General features: G+C 41.0%; 1 protein-coding gene and 2 long non-coding RNA genes across 3 annotated transcripts; all 3 read right to left on the bottom strand.

The window, feature by feature from the left end:
• Positions 1 to 25: 25 nt before the first annotated feature.
• LOC116314130 (uncharacterized threonine-rich GPI-anchored glycoprotein PJ4664.02-like) lies at positions 26 to 19,925 on the bottom strand. Its single transcript, XM_039603322.1, has 39 exons — positions 19,918 to 19,925; positions 19,786 to 19,811; positions 19,612 to 19,633; positions 17,677 to 17,704; positions 17,484 to 17,568; positions 17,206 to 17,352; positions 16,907 to 17,118; positions 16,715 to 16,818; positions 16,507 to 16,625; positions 16,236 to 16,403; positions 15,829 to 16,028; positions 15,618 to 15,730; positions 15,368 to 15,474; positions 13,783 to 13,938; positions 11,914 to 12,128; positions 11,678 to 11,763; positions 11,430 to 11,557; positions 11,162 to 11,287; positions 10,805 to 10,995; positions 10,631 to 10,722; positions 9,797 to 9,927; positions 9,545 to 9,669; positions 9,297 to 9,423; positions 8,811 to 9,023; positions 8,469 to 8,639; positions 8,129 to 8,275; positions 7,967 to 8,016; positions 7,735 to 7,867; positions 6,131 to 6,213; positions 5,899 to 6,025; positions 5,586 to 5,776; positions 4,431 to 4,521; positions 4,212 to 4,332; positions 3,635 to 3,816; positions 3,299 to 3,454; positions 3,082 to 3,215; positions 2,847 to 2,980; positions 2,661 to 2,755; positions 26 to 2,280 (listed from the first exon to the last, which is right to left on the bottom strand). The coding sequence occupies exons 6-39, from the start codon at positions 17,206 to 17,208 to the stop codon at positions 550 to 552; spliced, it is 6,162 nt and encodes a 2,053-aa protein (XP_039459256.1). The 5' UTR covers positions 17,209 to 17,352; positions 17,484 to 17,568; positions 17,677 to 17,704; positions 19,612 to 19,633; positions 19,786 to 19,811; positions 19,918 to 19,925; the 3' UTR covers positions 26 to 549.
• A 251-nt stretch (positions 19,926 to 20,176) lies between these two features.
• On the bottom strand, positions 20,177 to 21,161 carry LOC120434853. Its single transcript, XR_005609392.1, has 4 exons — positions 21,131 to 21,161; positions 20,881 to 20,987; positions 20,595 to 20,771; positions 20,177 to 20,319 (listed from the first exon to the last, which is right to left on the bottom strand). It is a non-coding gene; the product is annotated as an uncharacterized LOC120434853 (long non-coding RNA).
• On the bottom strand, positions 21,158 to 21,890 carry LOC120434852. Its single transcript, XR_005609391.1, has 3 exons — positions 21,749 to 21,890; positions 21,341 to 21,540; positions 21,158 to 21,242 (listed from the first exon to the last, which is right to left on the bottom strand). It is a non-coding gene; the product is annotated as an uncharacterized LOC120434852 (long non-coding RNA).
• Between the last annotated feature and the right edge of the window lie 45 nt (positions 21,891 to 21,935).

Below are 21,935 nucleotides of genomic sequence, written 5' to 3' on the forward strand. Positions count from 1 at the left end.
AAAAAAAAACATTTAGATAAAATGCTGTGAACCCTAAACCTTTCATTCTTAAGCTTGAGTTTAAAGTTTTGAATTTACAACAGAGCCAGTAACTACTCAAAAATATGATGCTGGATCTTTGTGTTGCTCAACAGGCAGAGACATAGGCGTCAGATATTTATTAGCATGTTTTTATTGATTTTATCAATAGCAATACAGGTTAGATCATAACAGAACAGGAAATTTCATGGTTTAAAATATAATGCAATTTAGTTTTAAGAAAGATTTGGCAATGATTATTAGAATTTATTAGAAGTTCTTCATTTCAAAATCCCAGAGAACTATTTAAAGTATATTAAATAATAAAGATCACTGCAATAGTTTTGATTATCCATATGTCAAATAATTTAACTGATATGTAAAGCAGAAATTAAACATTTGTACGGTAAAAGGTTTTCTTTGAATTAAATTAAACAAATAAATAAAATATTCACCCTCAAGCTATATTAAAAAAAAGTTACTGACTGATGATTATTGATTATTATGAGAATGTGAAAGCTAGGTATGTGTTTAGGCTGGTTGTAGTAGCATTTGTAGCATAGCTGTTAGCAGAGCAGCCAGCATTATAGTTGTCTGGGATTTTCCAGGCTCCACTTTCCCATTGGTTTGAGAGGCGGTGGTGCTACTGGAGCCTGGTGGTCCTGTGGTGGTGCCGTTGGACCCTGGTGCTGAAGTGGTGCTGTTGGAGCCTGGAACTCCAGTGGTGCCGTTAGAGCCAGGAACTGGAGTGGCACCGCTGGAGCCTGGAACTGGAGTAGCGCCGTTGGAGACAGGAACTGCAGTGGTGCCGCTGGAGACAGGAACTGCAGTGGTGCCGTTGGAGACAGGAACTGGAGTGGTGCCGCTGGAGACAGGAACTGCAGTGGTGCCGTTGGAGACAGGAACTGGAGTGGTGCCGCTGGAGACAGGAACTGCAGTGGTGCCGTTGGAGACAGGAACTGCAGTGGTGCCGCTGGAGACAGGAACTGCAGTGGTGCCGTTGGAGACAGGAACTGGAGTGGTGCCGTTGGAGCCTGGAACTCCAGTGGCGCCGTTGGAGCCAGGAACTCCAGTGGCGCCGTTGGAGCCAGGAACTGGAGTGGCGCCGTTGGAGCCAGGAACTGGAGTGGTGCCGTTGGAGACAGGAACTCCAGTGGTGCCGTTGGAGCCAGGAACTGCAGTGGTGCCGTTGGAGCCAGGAACTGGAGTGGTGCCGTTGGAACCTGGAACTGGAGTGGTGCCGTTGGAGCCAGGAACTGCAGTGGTGCCGTTGGAGCCAGGAACTGGAGTGGTGCCGTTGGAGCCTGGAACTGCAGTGGTGCCGTTGGAGCCAGGAACTGCAGTGGTGCCGTTGGAGCCTGGAACTGGAGTGGTGCCGTTGGAGCCAGGAACTGCAGTGGTGCCGTTGGAGCCTGGAACTGGAGTGGTGCCGTTGGAGCCAGGAACTGCAGTGGTGCCGTTGGAGCCTGGAACTGCAGTGGTGCCGTTGGAGCCAGGAACTGCAGTGGTGCCGTTGGAGCCTGGAACTGCAGTGGTGCCGTTGGAGCCAGGAACTGCAGTGGTGCCGTTGGAGACAGGAACTCCAGTGGTGCCGTTGGAGCCTGGAACTGGAGTGGTGCCGTTGGAGCCAGGAACTGCAGTGGTGCCGTTGGAGCCAGGAACTGGAGTGGTGCCGTTGGAGCCTGGAACTCCAGTGGTGCCGTTGGAGACAGGAACTCCAGTGGTGCCGTTGGAGCCAGGAACTGGAGTGGTGCCGTTGGAACCTGGAACTGCAGTGGTGCCGTTGGAGCCTGGAACTGCAGTGGTGCCGTTGGAGCCAGGAACTGGAGTGGTGCCGTTGGAGCCTGGAACTGCAGTGGTGCCGTTGGAGCCAGGAACTGCAGTGGTGCCGTTGGAGCCTGGAACTGGAGTGGTGCCGTTGGAGCCTGGAACTGGAGTGGTGCCGTTGGAGCCTGGAACTGGAGTGGTGCCGTTGGAGCCAGGAACTCCAGTGGTGCCGTTGGAGCCTGGAACTGCAGTGGTGCCGTTGGAGCCTGGAACTGCAGTGGTGCCGTTGGAGCCAGGAACTGGAGTGGTGTCGTTGGAGCCTGGAGTTGGGTTTATTGGGCTCATTCTGTTGCTGATCAGACCCAGATTCAGTGTGTCCAGCTCTGACTGCAGCTGCAGGTCGATCCAGGTCTGAACTACAGTATCATTCTCAAACAGCTTCAGATCAGGTAGGTGCATACCCATGAGGCCTTTAACGTTGCTCACTGTCAAATTCTGTGAATTTCAAATAAATAACAGAAAATAAAATTAATCTGTAGCTGTTAACACACAGGACAAAGAACAACAGTAGATTTAACACATTGAGTTTTAGTGGCAAAATATAAATGACTTCTTTTTAAAATGTATAAAGCATAATATGTCAAGTAAAGAGCATGAGAAATGTGAAAGACTACATATGGTGGTTTATGTTGCCGAAGCACCTCTATCAGCAACTTAGCTGACATTTACATATATCAGCGGCAGTTTGGCAGTTTGGCTAGTTTTCATGGAACAAAGGGAACATAACTCAGACATATAATATAGTCACAATAAAAATTAGATATAGGTGGATGTCCAAAAAGTTTTAGTTTTATTTCTTTAGCAAGTATTCTTACAGCTATAACAGTAGGGTCCAGACTGCTGAAAGTGCTTATGTCCATGCTGATGTTTTGTGTTGACAGTGCTACTATATCCTGCAGTGGTGCTCCACCTATCAAGAAAGGAAATGAAACAGGAAATTAGAAAGCAGTTTTACGAGAAATAGAGAAACAGCTACGCAAACAGACAAAATGCATTCTCACCTAGATAGGGCTTAATCAACTGGTAACTGATACTGAAGCTGGACCGTTGTGAGCTAAAGGAAGTCTTACTGATGTCATACAGGACTTTCTTCTGCTCAGCTGAACATGCTGACACATTCAGAGAGCTGGCATTTCTGTCAAATTGAAAGAAGTAAGAGACATACAGTGTTACGTGTGCACGACCACTCAAATTTGGCAATGTTTTTGTATCGTTGAGCTACAATCTGACACCAACCTGATGCTGTCTGGGCTGATGGTCTGGAGTGTACTGGTGTTTAGTGAGCACAGGTTGGAGTCAATAATGGTCAGCTCAGTGCTGCCCAAGGAGTTTCCGAAAGTGCTCAGATACTGAGTGATGATTTTGTTGCTCTAATCGACATTAAAGAAAAGGTATCATGTAAGAATAATAAGAATATTAAGAATAAGAGTGTAATGACTTTCTCCTCTTATACCTTTGCTGCCTCCCAGGGTCCATCTTCAGGTTTCATTAGAGCTGCAAGGGTGTCAATTTTGGTTATGTTCCACTTGGATATATCGTCAAGTGATGCCACACGAGACACTGATCCAAGCACCTGGACATCCTGATCAGGAACCCCTGATGGGAATGCCTGCAACAATAGAGAATGTGTAATACTGTGTGCTAATGTGCTAAAATCAATTTGAAATCCCAAATTTGAAACAATATCTCATTTGCAAATTCTGCCTTTGCCATCTGCTGTTTAATAATAAGCCTGTCTAACGTAATGAATCACATTTTGGCTCTTTCTCAAAATTCCCATACAAAATACCTCGTTGAGTTTCTTTAGGATGATAGTCTGGAAGCCATTATCATCCACTTTGTTGCAGATGGAGTTGAGGTTTTCTTTCAGAACGGGAACATCCAGGCAGAGGTCAAACTGCATGAGATCATAGCCAAAGGGGAAGGAGGGGTCGCTAACTATCACCTGGGTGATGCTGCCCATGGTACAACCTTAAGAACAATTAGAGATGCAGATGAGAGTGCTGTGCAAGCTACGGTTGCCTTTATATATAAAAGCAAATATAATATTTAAGTCATATAACATTTGAGCATACAAAATGGGTTATTGTGCAAGGCTGTCTAACTTTAAAAAGGACAAATCTGTCTTTTTGCAACAGATAAACAGTCACATCAGTGCACTGTGACATTTTGCTATAAATATTATCACCTGACTTCTCTAAGTTCGCTGAATCTTTTGCTATCTGTACTTGTACCACTAAGGCAAACTGTTTACAATGTCTATTTATTTAAGTTATACAGTTATACAATTATTAATCTCCCGCTGACTAATTGTTTTTATTCAGTTTGAATAGCTGGTGTGAAAATGAATAAGAACAAGGTCGTACCTGCTTCTCGTTTTGTCGTCAGGCTGCTGATCTTTTGGAACAGCGTCTTGAGCTTGCTTTTCTCTGTATTTGCTTTCCTCAGTTTGGGCATGAAGGTCTTAAGGAACATTTTCTTTGTTGTCTGTAAAAAAACAAAGTTACCCAAACTGATTTCTAACACAAGGTATTTGAATGAATATTATTAGACTAAATACTATCAAGCAACAAGAAGAAACATACAAAATCGAACCGGCTCCAGATATTTCTTGTGAAGTAGAGTGGAAGGGGTACAAGGTTCTCCAGTGTTTGCTCATTCCAGGAAGCAGCATTTCTGAAAATAGAAAAGGATATTTTCTTACAGTGCTAACTTGAAAGGGGTAGTATGGGCTACAAAATTTGGTGGCATGGCTACTATGTATTATATATACAAAGTCCTCAAGATGAAACTGGCAAGTTTGTGGCAATAAATCAAGGTTTATGGCTTCATTTTAAAAATAATGTAGGAGTTAAACTTGTAAAGTGCAGCTAACTGATAGCTCTGCAAAACCATAACTGGTGCAAATTAATCTCTGCATATTAAAAATTTTTGAAGTTTGCATATGCATTTCTCTAAGAGCTGTTTGGTTTCTAATTGTTGTTCCTTAGCCCAATTTCAAAAGGCTGATGACTTAGCTTAGCCTCCCACATCTGCAATTCAATTCAATTCATATTCAATTCAATTTTATTTATATAGCGCCAAATCACAAGAACAGTTGCCTCAAGGCGCTTTATATTGTAAGGTAGACCCTACAATAATACATAGAGAGTAAACCCCAACATCATATGACCCCCTATGAGCAAGCACTTTGGCGACAGTTGGAAGGAAAAAATCCCTTTTAACAGGAAGAAACCGCCGGCAGAACCAGGCTCAGGGAGGGGCAGCCATCAAACACTTGTGCAGCCTACACCAGCTCTCTATACTGGAAACAAGAAAAATCAAATGTTTTCCTTAGAGGCTAAGTCTGAGGAGTAGGTAATGGATTATATAGCTTAATCTGATTTAAGATACAACATTAAATAGCAAATCTGTTATATTATATTTTCTAACCCCGCTATGCCTGGAAACTTTGTGAAACATTGTTCCCAGAGTGGTTGAAGGTATAATATCGGCACAGCAAAAACTGTGATTGGCTCATGGCTTCCCCTCAGATGTGACTGGTAATAAAGATAAGATTAAAAGTGGACTCTTTTGTATCCTCCTTTTCAGTTACGATTCAATCACACTGCAAATATGAGCACGGTGACTGTCTGGTGTGTGCATGATGCACAGCAGCATTAACAAGACTGTGAAGGGGAAGTAAAGCATTAATTGTATTTTTAAACTCCTGACAGAATGACTTGTTTTTATCATTGTACCCATATTGTGTTGTTCCAGACAGCAGCAAGGTCTCCATGGCTGCCACCTGGCTGGCAGAGAAGTCATTGCAGGCTTTAAGTTTCTCCAGGATGAGAGGATCTGCGTTCTGTATGTAAGACGCATCCAGAGTGCAAGCCATGTTCCCCAAGATCTCCACATTCTGTCTGCTCAGCCTCAAGCCATTTATACCCTGAAAACAGAAAACAAGGAAATACTGTATTTAAAAAACTGTGCACGTCTGCAACCTTACCAGTGTCAGAGTGTAACTCGTGCATTTATTATTTGTTTGTAAAAAAAAATAACACCACTCACCAAGCACGCAGTCGCTTCACGGAACAGTTGCGAGCCCTTATTCAAGATTTTGGAGGCCACAGAGAAGTCTGCCGCACCCAACGCAGAAAAGTATGACCTGCAGTTGCCTTTGTTGACATTTTTGCTGCTGTTTTTGGGAAAAAAAAGGTAAAACCAGTAATGAAAGCTCTTCTTCACATTAATGACGCATTTTGAGGTGAGTGCAAGAAAATGCTTGGAGACACCTACTCACCTTAAGTAGAGAAGCATATCTGATGGATAATCTGTAAAGTTTTGTGAGATTTCACCACTCAGCAAGTTGAGCATGCAGGTCAGCTGTAGAAAACAGTGGAAAAAAAGATAGTACTCAGTGACATGGGCTGGACTGGCCATCGGGCATACCGGGCGTTTGCCCGGTGGGCCACTCGTGATTTTTCGTTTTTATGGGCCGATGGGGTTTTATTTCTTTTCTTTTTTTAACGGTATAAATGAATGGTGGATTGGCCAGTTGGTCATGATTGACTCTGGGCCGGACCAATTACAGCCGAGGAGGTCGTACTTTAAAGTTGAGCTGAAAAGGAACGCGATTTGTCCCATACTACTTAAGCTAGAAAGTTGCAAATGCAATCAAGAAACTGATCAATGATCAGCTGATCGGCTTTTCTCTCTGCGCCAGAAAGAGGAAACCAGCGGATGTCGCGCTAAACAACAGCAGCACGTTTAAGCTTGATCAGCTGTTGTTAGAATTTATTTAATATTAATTTCTAGCATCAGCTGATGTTTGCTGGAGCCACAGCCGTAAAAGCTGCTGGTCATTATATCGGTTTGGTTATCTGGTGAGAGGGAAACATGAAGATGAAACCAGGAGATGTCCTTACTGAATCATCAGAGCTGAACAGGTGATGGAGAAACAGGTTTACCTTTTAGGTGACATGAATGAGTTGAAGGGAAGTTATGAACCGTTTCTGAGAGACAAATAACACCAGGATCCTTTTCTACGTAGCTGACAGCTGGTAACTGTGCAGGGGCAGATCTAGCAAAGTTTTGCCAGGGGGCCAGGTAGGGCATTAACAGGGAAAGGGGGGCACAAAGAAATACTTTTCTTACTTATTCTTATTTAAAATATCTAGCTTTTAATAAATAATTATCTGAATTTTACAACCAAAGTTTTCATCTGATGTAAAATGTATAGAAGTCCATTACTGTATTCAGTAAATATTAAGTCTAGTATATACCCTAGTAAGTTATAGTATTCTTTCCTTTGGGGAGGTACCATCTGTGCAGTCTGCAATTCTGTTGAAGAAAGATGTTGAATCTATTTAATTACTGGAGAAAAATAATAGATTTCTGTGCATTTGTTTTATACGTGCATTAAATTAAAATTGGTTTTGTCGATTACGCATCTTGAGGCAGAGGGTACGGGAGTGGTTCTCTATTTTTTTTTTTTTTTTTGCTGGGAGTTGGCAACCCTATTAGTTAGGTATATGTAATTATAAATTAGGTTGTTTTATATTTTTGCTAAGTACTGTTTAGAATACCATAATAGGGAGGATGGTGTAGGTTTAAGTTATTATAAAGGCTTTATGGCTTTTCCTATAATACCATGGTGGGCCGGTCACAAGTCAAAATGCCCGGGCTGATTTTTTGTCCCAGTCCAGCCCTGCATGCAAGTAAGCTGTTTGTAACACTGAAACTGATGATTCGTGGATAATCATAACTTTCAAAAGTAAAAGAAATTCTCAACCTGATGATTTGTGTTTCTTGTATTTTATATCCATATAAAATACATATCTTAATTGTTAACTTAATTTTAAGAGTCATAGTAATATTATTAAATTCCTTTCTAGCAGATGTTACCTGGGATTCCTTTAACTGCACTTTGGCTCGGCCTGCCCGGCGCCTACAGGCCCTGATTAGCTCCTTGGTCCTGAATTGTGTCATTTTCTGGACAGAAGTGCAAGTGAAGCCTTGCAGCACTGAAGGAGAAAGCCTGCGGAGAGGATTGAAAAACACCGGAGAGAAATAATAAATAATCCCCTCTTCAAAATAAACCTACAGGGCCACATAGTTATATGACTTGTTCACTTACTGCTCGATGTCAAAGTTTGTGTTGTCAAGGACCCCAAAAAAGATGGCAGCCTAGAAGAACAAAAAACAGAGTGGATTATTTTGTATTATTATCTGTAACATTGACTTTAAAAAGTCATTTCTGATTAATAATGCTATTGTGTGTATTTAACAAAATGTTAACCTGATCTGGTGTCCATGTTTTTCTGTTGAGCACAGTGATGTTTGCAGATTGGCTAGAAAACACCAACAGGGATGGTGGGATCCTAACTGCCATAGCATCTGGCACATTCAGCACCACTTGTGATGGATTTATGTCCAGAGAAATGATCTACCAGGTTAGGTAAATGCATTTAAGATTAAATGTGATGAGTGGAGTAATAATATTATGGAATACAGAGTTAATATTGATATCAAAATTACTCTAATATTTAAATATCATAATGCCAAAGATGAATAAGTTGATGTCCTCCAGATCATAGCATTTAGTTTATATTTACTTTAACTTGAAGCTAACGTTGTACCTTTTTGACGACGGTCAGTTGGACAACACTTGGGGCTGCCAGCATGTTGGAAACGAAGGTGGTGCTCTTTGAGACGCTGAGTAGCACAGAAGCGCTGGTTTTTGCTATTGTTTCTGAAGGAAGTCCAATAACAAGTGTGCCAAGGGATGCCAGGGAGGCTTCGCTGTTGATCTGTTAACACATTTCAAGTTTTTGAAGCCTCATTCTCTAAAGTGGTAAGCATCTTAGAGTTATTTTGTATTTTGTAAAACCTTACTGGATTAATATGTATCATCGTTAGGCACATGCATTTAAGATCTAACATGGATATTAGGTATATTAGGTGGACCTGAAGGGTGTTACCTGGAAGCCTGAGGCAGTAAGGGTTTGGATGATTATTGAGGCCTGATCTTGGCTCCAGGTACTGATTGAGCCCAGGGTGGACAAAGAAGAGATGAGCACTGATGAGGAAACTGAACTGATCTGGCTGTTGCTCAGACCTGCGCTGGAGCTACCAAGAGCTATAAATGTCACTGATGTAATTATCTTGATGTTGGATGCCAAAGCAGCAGAAACCTTTCAAATAAAATATCAAAACATGTGTAAACAGGAGTAAATGCAAAGAGAATTATGTCTGATAACATAGTTATTAAGTAACAGGGTTTATTATTAATAAGGGACCGATTTTAACAGAGTTAAAATTAAGATGGCCTTTGCGAGAGAGCATACTGTTCAGAGTTTAGGTTTTTTTTGTTAATATTTACCTGAAAACCAGCATTTACAACAATGAGATTTATGGTTGGTTTTTGCTAGAAACAATTCAACTCTGTTTGTTTTTAGGGCTGGTACCTCAGGGTCCTGGGGGCCATTGCAGAAAGTCTTCAGATTGTCTAAGATAACCATGGTTTCAGCTTCAGTCATAGTAGTATATGCCAAAGGTGGCACCGCAGAAGAGCACAGGAAAAAGCCTGGGAGGCTGAATGAAAACAGATTTTTAACTACAAATACAGAATGACTACCACTGAACTGCTAAATTATATGCAGTGTATGGTTCACATAACACAGTTTGCTGTTTTTGTCAGACTGGTAATACATACTTGACCGGCTTGAAGTTCGGATCGAATGCAAAAAGCTGTGTGACATAGTAGTTGGTTACATTTGCTGGGATTGCTTTATTGTTGAAGAGTTCCAGGTTGGCTTGGTTCTTCAAGAACACTTGAAACTTTAAAAATTAAGAAACAAAACAGGTCAATAATACTGATTTCTGCTAACCGTTTTAACATTCCCACCAAAATCACGGACTTTGTATTTTGCTTTATTAACTGCACATATGTGATCTTTGGACATACCTGAGCGGTGGAGACAAAGGTGGTGAGGTCATCCAGAGTGATAAATGTCACAAAGTTCCCGATGTTACTGACAAACCAGGCAGTAGAGTTTAGTGCTGCATCACTGGCATTGTAGCATCTGGCGCCAGAACCTGTGGAACCAAGAAAAGCAGAACACACTGACAATAAACAACTTGTTAAGCGATCTCCCCTGTGACATTTAAATACGAATCCACATCAGTTTTGGCATAACGTGGCTCAAAATTTAAGACCACCTACTCTTTTCACTCAGCAAGCACACTGACTTCAGATGAGCCAGAAAAGAAAAACAGATGCGTGTTATGTGCACTGTATGTTTGGTAAGATCCACACATGTTACAGCAGCTGCTTCATCCCAGTAAGATTGCACATACATGTTTCTTCTCTGTCTGGCAGTTGCTATTATCATTTGGGCCTGTGTGGAACATGTAAGCCTATACATATCCACTAATGCAATAAGTATGCAAGGAATGAAGGTGTTTAATACGGTATATAGATAAAAATGATGAAGTGTATTCAAACCAGGAGGAAACATGACTGCAGTAATCATTCTACATAAACTGTAAACCCCCTCTTAGAAGTAAATTCTGATCTTTTTCCACAAACGAAATTGTTGCAGCTAGCTGCATTTTACAAACTCATTGTGGATAGTCAGGCAGTATTTTTCTTAAAGAATTTTTATCCATTTCATATAATTCGAAATAAAAAATGACAAGCAGACAGTTTTTAAATTCCTTGATTTCCACGCACACCCATATACACACCGTATACATACATGCTGCTTTTACAGCATATTTGCTCATTAACAAATCTTACCAGCACTCAAGTAGGTCTTGATGGTGGTATAAACGTACTGCTGTCCAAACTCAGAGCTGTTGTATGTGAAGTTATTTCCCATCACATAGACCCTGTTGAAAGGAAAATAATGAAAAACGTGCTCATCATGTAATTCATTCACTTATCTTGAGACACAATGAAAAAGAGACTTACAGTTTCTGGAAGGCAAAACATGAGGCGTTCTGCACTTCGTCGGGGCTGATGAGGCTCTTGCTGAGGAATCTAAGATAATTCCTCAGTCGCAGGTCAAACCATAAATTAGCCTCAGCTCTGCTCCTGCTATTCAGCGCAGAAGGCCAAATACAGGGGAGGATCACCTTCTTTACATCATCCGGAACATCCTCCTAGGGCAAAACACATACATTTTTACATTTAATGACAAATTGAAGTAAAACTGTCAATTTAAGTGACAAGCAGTATTATTGCTTGAATACTGCGAAGGTCAATACACATTTTGTGTGGAGCCAATAATGTTGTATGTAAAATGGAGACAGTATTTAAGGGACATACAGTCTCAAGGAAGGCAGGAGTGTTGTCGTAGTTGTTGAAGATGACACAGATGTCAGTACTGTTACTAATCACACTGGGCTGACTAAGGAACTGGCGGAGCTCTGAGGTGCTGATGGTATCAAGAAGCTGGAGAAAGATTAAAAAAAAAAACACAATTTGACATATTCTATTAGTGCTGGAATTAGTGAATTGCACCTGGAATCACAGGCGTGTGAATTTTTTTTTTTAATAAATAAAGATGATTCCTTATTTATCTATTTTTTTTTACCTCTGATTTGCGCATTGGTGGCAGGAGTGACACAAACGTGGACGAATCTGGAAAGCCAAAGCTGAGGAAAGTGTTCCTCAGATAGACATAGAAGCTTCCACCACTGTAACACTTGAGTGGTGGTGGACCTGTTTTTAACACAAGTGAAATCACAGTTTAAACTAGGTTGCACATGTCAAAAACAAGCCAAACAAAACGGTTACTTTTGTCACAGATGTTTTTCATTATTAGCTTTTGAAGTAACAAACCTTGAAGGAAGACAAGTATGTTTTTGTAGATCTCCCTTTGGGTGTTGCTGCTGAGTGTTGTGGTCAATGTGTCCAGCAATGCAATCCTAAATTCGAACAAAAAAATGCAATTATAGAAACATCTATTAAATGTCACTTCATTTGATCCAGAATCCTCCACATATCATTTACCCTAAGTTGTTGTTGATCTCAGCAAATATACAGCAATTTATAAAACTGAGTGTAGAAATTCTTACATCTCTTGGCTGCTGTTACAACTCCTTTTGATCCCGATGCTGAATAAGGGTGTCACCAGGCTGGGAGAGAGGTTGGTCAGGAGAGGGCTCAGTCGAACTCTGAGCCATAGCAGGAAGTCTCCATCACTGACAGCTGGAGATGACAGATTCCCTCTGTTGAAAACTGCTTCAAGGAATGCAGACTTCACTTCCTGTGAGTAGTTAGCTGAATGGACCTGGGGTAAAATTACACAGCATGAGTAAAATCCATACAAGAAAGTTAAAAGTATCTGAATTTGAACCATAATCCAGCTGTTAGTTTCATTAGTTTTGTTTTTCCCCATTGTATTATTCAGAACTACTTTTTTAAACTTTAAACTTCTGGCTTAGAACTGTTTACAAGCCTAAAGCTTAAACTGCAGATTACAACGAAAAGATGGTGTGGAAATGTGGTTTAGAAGAAATGGCACCAGTTTTGTAACTAAAATGACCTGCTTTAATATTTGAACATCTATCTGACAGAAATACTTAAAATGATCGTAACCATATAAAAACAGAGTCCTGGGGTGATGATATTCAGTATACATTTCTAAGATTATATGCCAGGACCACAGAAACCAAGAACCTTCTCCCTAACTTCCTTGGTGGTGATACCAAGGAATCAAATATTAATCAAAATTACTTCCTAAACCAAAGCAAGTGTGTGTGTTGCCTAAACTACAAATACACACTAAAGATACAAAGGCACACTGTTTCAATACACTAACCATAAAACAGCAGGCGAAAAGAACTACTTACTCTAACAATTGTGAACAACTATAAAGTCTAGCTGACCAAACCTAAGCCCTGCTCCCAAACAAACAAACAAACCAAAAACACTTCCCTAAGGCTGCGATGAATGAATGAATATATGACTGAATTAATTAAAAAAAACAAAAAACAACTTCGTCTAACCGAAATGCCAAAAAAGGTAAATTACAGATGTCTGAGAGGTCAAATGTACTACACCTGAAGAGAGCAACTGCAAATAGAAACATGCCACAAAAGCGCAAAAAAGACAACCAAAGTGGATTAAAACACAAAAGAGGTTAAATAAAGCACAATGGCGGTTAAGAAATTTCACATAAAACAACAAAAGTGTTTTGGGGGAGGAATTAACGGGACGGAACAGCGGCGGAATTCAAAGACAGAAACGCACAGAAATGAATGGGAGGATTCTTCAGTGTTGCGAGGAAGAAAAACATGAAAAGTAACCTGTGTTTTAATCGCATGAGTCACATAATACAGCACAAACATATTTGGTATTAGCCGTTTTTGGTATTAGCTCGCTTAGCTTGTGACGTCCACAACTGTTCCGTCACTTTATTCTGTCCCCCAAAACACTTCCCTTGTCCTTAGTGTGGATTGCACCCTCCCAGTTTTTGCGGCGTTTCTTTCTATTTCTGTTATATTTTATTAGACTTGTATTTTGTTTTGTGTGTCTATACATCATTTTCCTATTTGCTGGTCTATTCAGCGGTTTCTATTTATTTCTTTGACTGCACCTTGAAGTGACAGTTGTTTGGAAACGGTACTGTGGACATAAAATAAAAAGGCATTACTTAACATTAAAGGCAAGTGTCCATGAAATAAGCTACTGGTTTGTTATTGGTTACTGTTAGTACTAAAACAGTAAGAAAGTATTACAGCAACATAGTAAGTAAGTGTACCTTTCAGCATGGCTATACAGTAATGTCACTGGCATTTTCTACAGGATGTAAGTTTTTAATTTTCCGTTTATACACAATTTCAGCTTTAACCTAAAAAAAAGGCAACTTTTCTATCCAGTTTAGTGTGGTATACTTCCTGGGGGAAATTCCCTTGCTTTATTAAGAAAACAATGATGGTTACCTTAATGGCCGGAGAGACATGATCAAAGAAAGCGCCAAAGTCACCAGGGTTGATGACTGCCATGATCTTCATAACATCTTCCTTACTTTTTAGCTGTAATGGAGTTGTTGCAAGAATGGCTAACTGACTAAGAGTAAGCAGATCTGCTACATTCACCTAGAAGATAAAACCAGTAATTCAGTAAGTAATCACAAAAAAATTAACAAATGCATGCATTTGTTTGTGTACTGAGGGAACCCATATACTGTTTAGGTATTTACCATTAACATTGTAAGAAAGATTCATCATAGGGGGTAACCCCACTCTAATATTATCTCAAATGGCAAACAAAACTATTTAATTACAGTGTTCAAAAACACTGTTGTGCTGTTTTTAGGGAAGACCAGATGTTAAATGTGTGGCTTACCGTAGAGATGTTGAAGTCTTTGATATCAGAGATTGCTGTGTATTGGACGAATGGACCCAAATTTGCTCGAACCCATTCGGAATCACTCTCATTTTGTTTCCTGCAAGCTATGGCATGCAGAAGAAAGTTGGGATATTTTAGCAAGGTTTTTGACTGGTAGACAAGATGAATTTGAGGGCAAGTTTTATTTGGTCAGTGCTTTTCAAGACATTTCAAACAGAAAAACCCATAACGCACACTGTATCAGCCCTACCTGGTTCTTTGATGACGCTGTCAGATCTTTTTAGGTAGCCCAGCAGAACAACTGTGTTTTGTTGTTGCCTATGCGGTGGCATCTCCTTGAAAACCTTAGCCATCCCACTCACACTGTAACAGTTGAAAGAAGAGACTCTCATGCTGTCCGTTATCACTATATTTATTGTGTGTTGCAAGAAATTCGTGATTGTTGCAATGAAGCTACTCACATGATGTGGTAGATTGTGCAGTTGATGTTTGTGGTTGCATTTGTGAGCATTTCTGGTGTAAAACTTGCAGGATAGGAACCAGTTTCACACTGAACCACTTGTCAAAGTCGTCTGTGGTAAAACTGGAGAAATGTGGACTGATGATAGTGAAGGTTTTGTTCATCACATGATCTCTCACAACAGGCTCGAAAGTCGGTGTCTGTCAAATTGAGGTTTAAAAGGACATAAGGAAAACAGAGACTGGATTTTGGATATATACAGCATGCCACAAAGGCTGTAACCGTTTCTTTACAATGAAAGGCTCCCTGAAAACTGATGTATTGGTTTAGACAAATGTCTTGTTCTTTCTTATTGTGCTGGAATGAAACGGCAGGATTTTCTGCCACCCTTTAATAATGCTAGCATACCTGTCCATTGATTGTCAGCTGTGTCAGGAATACATCCACATTTTCCAGAGCGTTGCCCTTGTCCAGTCGTTCAAACACAAGATCAATCAAATCTGTGTTATTTAAGGCTCCCGAGCTCAGTAGCAACTGTGCTACCTCAGAGGGACTGAGCGCTGACAACAATCCAGCCTACAAAAGGAATCAACTTGATGTTAGACAGCAGGAATGCCAATGGTCTGGCTCAAAGATGTCAGTTTGCAAGCAGAAGGGGGGGTCTATGAATTGCTTGTCATTTTGAAATGTTAACACACCTTCTGTGTGTGGCTTACCGTAGAGATGTTGAAGTCTTTGATATCAGAGATTGCTGTGTATTGGACGAATGGACCCAAATTTGCTCGAACCCATTGGGAATCACTCTCATTTTGTTTCCTGCAAGCTATGGCATGCAGAAGAAAGTTGGGATATTTTAGCAAGGTTTTGACTGGTAGACGATGAATTTGAGGGCAAGTTTTATTTGGTCAGTGCTTTTCAAGACATTTCAAACAGAAAAACCCATAACGCACACTGTATCAGCCCTACCTGGTTCTTTGATGACGCTGTCAGATCTTTTTAGGTAGCCCAGCAGAACAACTGTGTTTTGTTGTTGCCTATGCGGTGGCATCTCCTTGAAAACTTTAGCCATCCCACTCACACTGTAACAGTTGAAAGAAGAGATTCTCATGCTGTCCTTTATCACTATATTTATTGTGTGTTGCAAGAAATTCGTGATTGCTGCAATGAAGCTACTCACATGATGTGGTAGATTGTGCAGTTGATGTTTGTGGTTGCATTTGTGAGCATTTCTGGTGTAAAACTTGCAAGGATAGGAACCAGTTTCACACTGAACCACTTGTCAAAGTCGTTTGTGGTAAAACTGGAGAAATGTGGACTGATGATAGTGAAGGTTTTGTTCATCACATGATCTCTCACAACAGGCTCGAAAGTCGGTGTCTGTCAAATTGAGGTTTAAAAGGACATAAGGAAAACAGAGACTGGATTTTGGATATATACAGCATGCCACAAAGGCTGTAACCGTTTCTTTAGTATGAAAGGCTCCTGAAAACTGATGTATTGGTTTAGACAAATGTCTTGTTCTTTCTTATTGTGCTGGAATGAAACGGCAGGATTTTCTGCCACCCTTTAATAACACTAGCCTACCTGTCCATTGATTGTCAGCTGTGTCAGGAATTCATTCACATTTTCAAACCCATTTCCCTTGTCCAGTCGCTCAAACACAAGGTCAACGAAAACTGTGTTATTCGAGGCTCCCGAGTTAAGGAGCAGCTTTGCCACCTGAGAAGGATTCAGAACTGACAGCAATTCAGCCTACAAAAGGGAACCAGCATAATGTTAGCCAGCAGCAATGGCAATGGTACTGGCTAAAAGATGTCAATTTGCAGGAAGAAGTACAACTGCAGTAGGCACTCACAGTGGACAAATTAGGATTGAAAGCTTGCAAATCCTGCAGACTTGCAAAATCAACGAACTCGCCAAGGTTTTTCTTTAACCACTCTTGGCTCCCTGTGATAGATGAGACACAGCCAGGATCTGCACAGAAAGAATTTAAGTCATTGGCCCGGTAATAAACCACATGTTGTCAAGGAAATACCCAAGTGAGGTCAAGTGTCTGCTTTTACCTGTTGAGTCATTTCTTGACAGGAAAGGTTTGATGAAATGAGTGAAGACTGCTTGCTGTCTGTCTCTGTCCATGGATGCCTTTTGGCTGCCAAATGCCTGAATGCTACATTTGAGAGAAAGCTTTCAACATCTACACTAATAGTAACTGCATGTTTTTTGAACATAGAGCAATATATCACATATTTGCTTACACAATCTGGTATGTTTGGCAGCTGAAGTTTTTGGAGCTAAGGCAAAATAGAAAATTGAAAGATGGAGCGGCCAGAAACGGACGGATCTTTGTCTTGAACCAGCTGGTAATGAACTCCTCACTCTGTAGTTGTGCCTGGCTGAAATTGGCAATTGTCACTTCTTCAAGGGCCTCAAGTACATTTGACGAGGTTGGGTAGGTGTTGTTGCTGGCCTTGAATTGGCAGAACAATATTTGTAGTTGGACACAAACGTCACATAGCAAAGCACAAATATTGGGAAATTGTGATTTTGTACTTACCATGTTAGCAAATGTCTCAAGGGCCTGGTCCAGTACAGCAGGCTCTTTTAGGAAGAAGAGTTTCCAGACTTCTACTGGGTATATGTTTTGGCTTTTCAGTGTGCAGTTCAGCAGTGTGACCAAGTTGCTGGATGTGAGATATGCAGCCTTGAAAAAGAAAACAGAGAAAGAATACAACGCTTTTGCCAGAGCTTACAAGGATGTGTCTCAGGACCACATTGGGCCAAAATCCTTGTTCTGTTTTTGGATTGATAATTGAGTATAAAAAAGCATCTTACAGAGGAACAGGCATGTTCTGTGATGGTGTAATTGCACAGGGCTGCAGAGGAATTGCCAGCTGACAGGATTTGTTTAGGTTTTGAACTGTGGAAAAAACAAAATAAATTGAAATCCAAGGTCACCTTGCTTACACTGTCTTAAAGAATTTTACGTAGACAGAATCAAGATTGGAGAAAACAGCAATTCACCCACCCGTCAGCTGCATCACAAATGAGATTCACTGTAAAAGAAGAATGGTTGTGCGTCAGATAGTAGTCCTTCACAATCAGGGCTCTAGAGTGCGACCAATTTGGTCGCAAATGTGACCAAATTTTTCAATGGTGCAACTAAAAAATATCCTAGGTTGCACCGGTGCGACCAGCTGTTGGAGACGCACATTATGCCCCTATCGTGGTCTAAACCAATCAGAGATAGTCAGGGGTGGGACCTCTGATTGGCCGTGGTCCAGATATTGCTGTAGCCCTTTGTGTGTACGTTCGAAAGTGCAGGTGGATAGAGAGGTGAGTAGCTTGATTAAAGTGATATCGATTCATTAAATTGTGAATCGACTTTTGAATAGAAATGTATTTTGCCAGAAACGCCAGAATCTCAGATTAAAGCTCACAAAACTATTTCAACACCTACCAACCAGTAAATTAGAGCAGGTAAACGGATTCCACACAAAGACGTAGTCACAGAGCGCGCACCTGACGCATCAGAATCAGCTTTTTCTTTCTCGGCTTTCTTATCCGATGGCACGTACATGTACACGCCGTTGGGGCTGAAAGCCGACAGCTCACTGATTCTGATGCGTCGGGTCCGCGCTTTGTGTTTCCGTTTTTTTTGCGCTCGATTCTGAGCTGCAGGTTTTGTATCTCTCCAACCAAAATTCACTGAACCAGCAGCAAAAGAAGATCCAAACTACGCTTCACATTTGATAAATGTCGTCATTAATTCCCTCTTACTTTTGCTGTTTTGCTTCCATCATGATAAAATCACACTTCATGCACAGCTCTCTCTCGCTCTCTCTCTCTGTGTACTTGAAGAACCGTTTCCCATCTCAAATCTCTGTTTTCTGCATTATTCATTTGCTTATTACCCACCAGTGTACCGTTGTTTACAGCGCTGTCGGCTGCTGTCTTCTACTTTATTTTTATTTTGTTTTTACTTAAATGACCTCGGACAGAAAGCCTAATTTCTGCTGTTCAATACTGAAGAAATGTATACTTTTTAAAATGATGCAAAATTGCAGAATATTTTTACGGTTATCTGCTATAAAAAGCCAGGCCAGGAAAATCTTCTTCATGTTTTTCTGTGTTTTATTCTCAGTTACTTTGACACAAAGGCATCTGCTGTGATGCTCACACCTCTGATGAAGTCTCACATGTATCAGTACTGATAAATGATCAGAATTATAATATTTCTGACTGAGTCAAAATTGAACCGAACTGAATGTGGACCTTGTGAATTGGAATCGAATGGATTATAGAAATCAGTGATGATACCCAGCCCTAGTGAGTAGCCTAGGCCCGACAGAAGTGGATGTAGCTGTGGGTAATAAGAAAAGATGAGAAGAACTATTGATAACTTTTTGGTTAAGTTAAGGCCTGATCCGTCTGAAATTCATAGCCAGCTCTGACATGGAGCCATCAATCTCTGAACGCTGCAAAAGCACAGTGTAACACATTATATGCTGCAATGAATGCACTGCCCAACTGTCCCTCTCCCCACTGCCTTTAAGCAGCAGGCAGCAGCAAACAGGTTGTCAGAGGAGGCCGATGTGATGATTAAGTTTAACATTGTCAAGTTTAACATTTAACATTGTCTACAATATTACCAGAGAGTGCCAAAGCACTTTAAGCACAAGCACTTTTTCAGTAACTTATCTTTCTTGTAGAACTGTGCTCCAAATAAAGAATTATGTGTTGACAAGATTGTTAGTTAATCATTTACAAATCAATATTGTCTGTATGGACAGCAATTTTCCCCCAAAAGTGCACGTGTAAAACTGCGGTGTTAAGTGATGCGGTTGAAAAATTTGGGTGCGCCTAGGCGCTTTCAGTGCAACCATGGCAAACAGTTAGTCTAGAGCCCTGACAATGCATTTTTATCATTAGAGTTGCAATCTCTGCTTTTAGACAGACTTACCATGAACTGGGGTCACCTTGCACTGAAGACAAAGACAATATAATTGTTAGTGTAGTGGAAAGAGCTGCTTCAAGTATAAATACCTTGACTCCATCACAGTTGGACACTTAGTGTGCCAAACTTGGATCAAATATTGGATACCCCATGTAAGAGGAACCAAAGAAATGAACTTACCACAAAGGAAGCTGGAACTGAGCAACCTGTTTGAGAAAAAAAGTTATGGAATTACATCAATGGGTTAGTCTGAAAGTGCTGGTACTGGGCTTTTCAGAAAAGTGTAGTCAGGAGAGCACATTTGCCACATACGTGGGAATGCGTCCTGAGCGACTGCTTGCTTGATCTCACGCCCTGTGAAAGGTCCAGTGGCAATGCTCCCAAACTCTGCGCAAGACCATTGTATCTAATAGAAGAAAAGAATTCATTGTGACTTGTCGGGAGCCTCAGTTTGGCATTGTGCACACCCAAAACGTCCTACTGCGGATGTGAGAAATATCTTACACAGCCTGGTAGGATTCACAGGTGATGTCACTGGGAATCACCCATGAAGCTGCTAGGAAGGATGCTCGCCATCACAGGAACCAAATAAACCTGGAACCACAGTTGATAGTCTTCTGGCTGAAAGTCTTTAAGCTGAGGAGCAAGGGCCGTCAAGGTCAGGTTCAAAATAGTGTCTCGCACATCTGGATTTTGGATGAGGGTGACATTTCTCTGAAAGAGAAGGAATCAGAAGAATGTTAGAGGAAGTTCTGAAATCTTTGTGGAAATGAGGAGGAGCTTATTTAAACTAAATCTTTGTACTTCTGTCCAGCAGGCATGCCTCAAGGCATGCAGCATATCAGAAATAGATCATTTTGAGTTAAACGTTGGCTCAGTATTAGCCTCTGCCAAACACTTTGTTAAGCTCAGGGAAGCAGGTTTATGAAGCAACACTGTTCACATTTGCTGATGTTTACACTAAGGCAATGTTAACAATGAGCATTCACCTGTATGTTGATGTTTGCAAAAGCCGCGAAAAATTGTTTGAGCTGCTCATAATCACTGGTCTCTGTCAAGCTTGTCAACACCTTCCTTACAACATCCTTACTGTTTAAGACACTACTGTTTGGACCTAGGATCAGATAAGCCTTCTGCAACGGTGATAGAAGGTCCAAAACTGCCACCTGTGGATACAGAAAAGTGAGCTGTATGAAATGCAGGTCTTTTGTACAATGCAGATAACTTGCCTGTGTATGGTTTTTAAAAGTCCAGAATTTTGTTTGGCTAATATACCGTAGAGATGTTGAAGTCTTTGAGATCAGAGATTGCTGTGGATTGGACGAATGGACCCAAATTTGCTCGAACCCATTCGGAATCACTCTCATTTTGTTTCCTGCAAGCTATGGCATGCAGAAGAAAGTTGGGATATTTTAGCAAGGTATTTGACTGGTAGACGATGAATTTGAGGGCAAGTTTTATTTGGTCAGTGCTTTTCAAGACATTTCAAACAGAAAACCCATAACGCACACTGTATCAGCCCTACCTGGTTCTTTGATGACGCTGTCAGATCTTTTAGGTAGCCCAGCAGAACAACTGTGTTTTGTTGTTGCCTATGCGGTGGCATCTCCTTGAAAACCTTAGCCATCCCACTCACACTGTAACAGTTGAAAGAAGAGACTCTCATGCTGTCCTTTATCACTATATTTATTGTGTGTTGCAAGAAATTCGTGATTGTTGCAATGAAGCTACTCACATGATGTGGTAGATTGTGCAGTTGATGTTTGTGGTTGCATTTGTGAGCATTTCTGGTGTAAAACTTGCAAGGATAGGAACCAGTTTCACACTGAACCACTTGTCAAAGTCGTCTGTGGTAAAACTGGAGAAATGTGGACTGATGATAGTGAAGGTTTTGTTCATCACATGATCTCTCACAACAGGCTCGAAAGTCGGTGTCTGTCAAATTGAGGTTTAAAAGGACATAAGGAAAACAGAGACTGGATTTTGGATATATACAGCATGCCACAAAGGCTGTAACCGTTTCTTTAGTATGAAAGGCTCCCTGAAAACTGATGTATTGGTTTAGACAAATGTCTTGTTCTTTCTTATTGTGCTGGAATGAAACGGCAGGATTTTCTGCCACCCTTTAATAATGCTAGCCTACCTGTCCATTGATTGTCAGCTGTGTCAGGAATACATCCACATTTTCCAGAGCGTTGCCCTTGTCCAGTCGTTCAAACACAAGATCAATCAAATCTGTGTTATTTAAGGCTCCCGAGCTCAGTAGCAACTGTGCTACCTCAGAGGACTGAGCGCTGACAACAATCCAGCCTACAAAAGGAATCAACTTG

Source organism: Oreochromis aureus, linkage group 19 (genome assembly GCF_013358895.1).
Source record: "Oreochromis aureus strain Israel breed Guangdong linkage group 19, ZZ_aureus, whole genome shotgun sequence".
Lineage (NCBI taxonomy): Eukaryota > Metazoa > Chordata > Actinopteri > Cichliformes > Cichlidae > Oreochromis > Oreochromis aureus.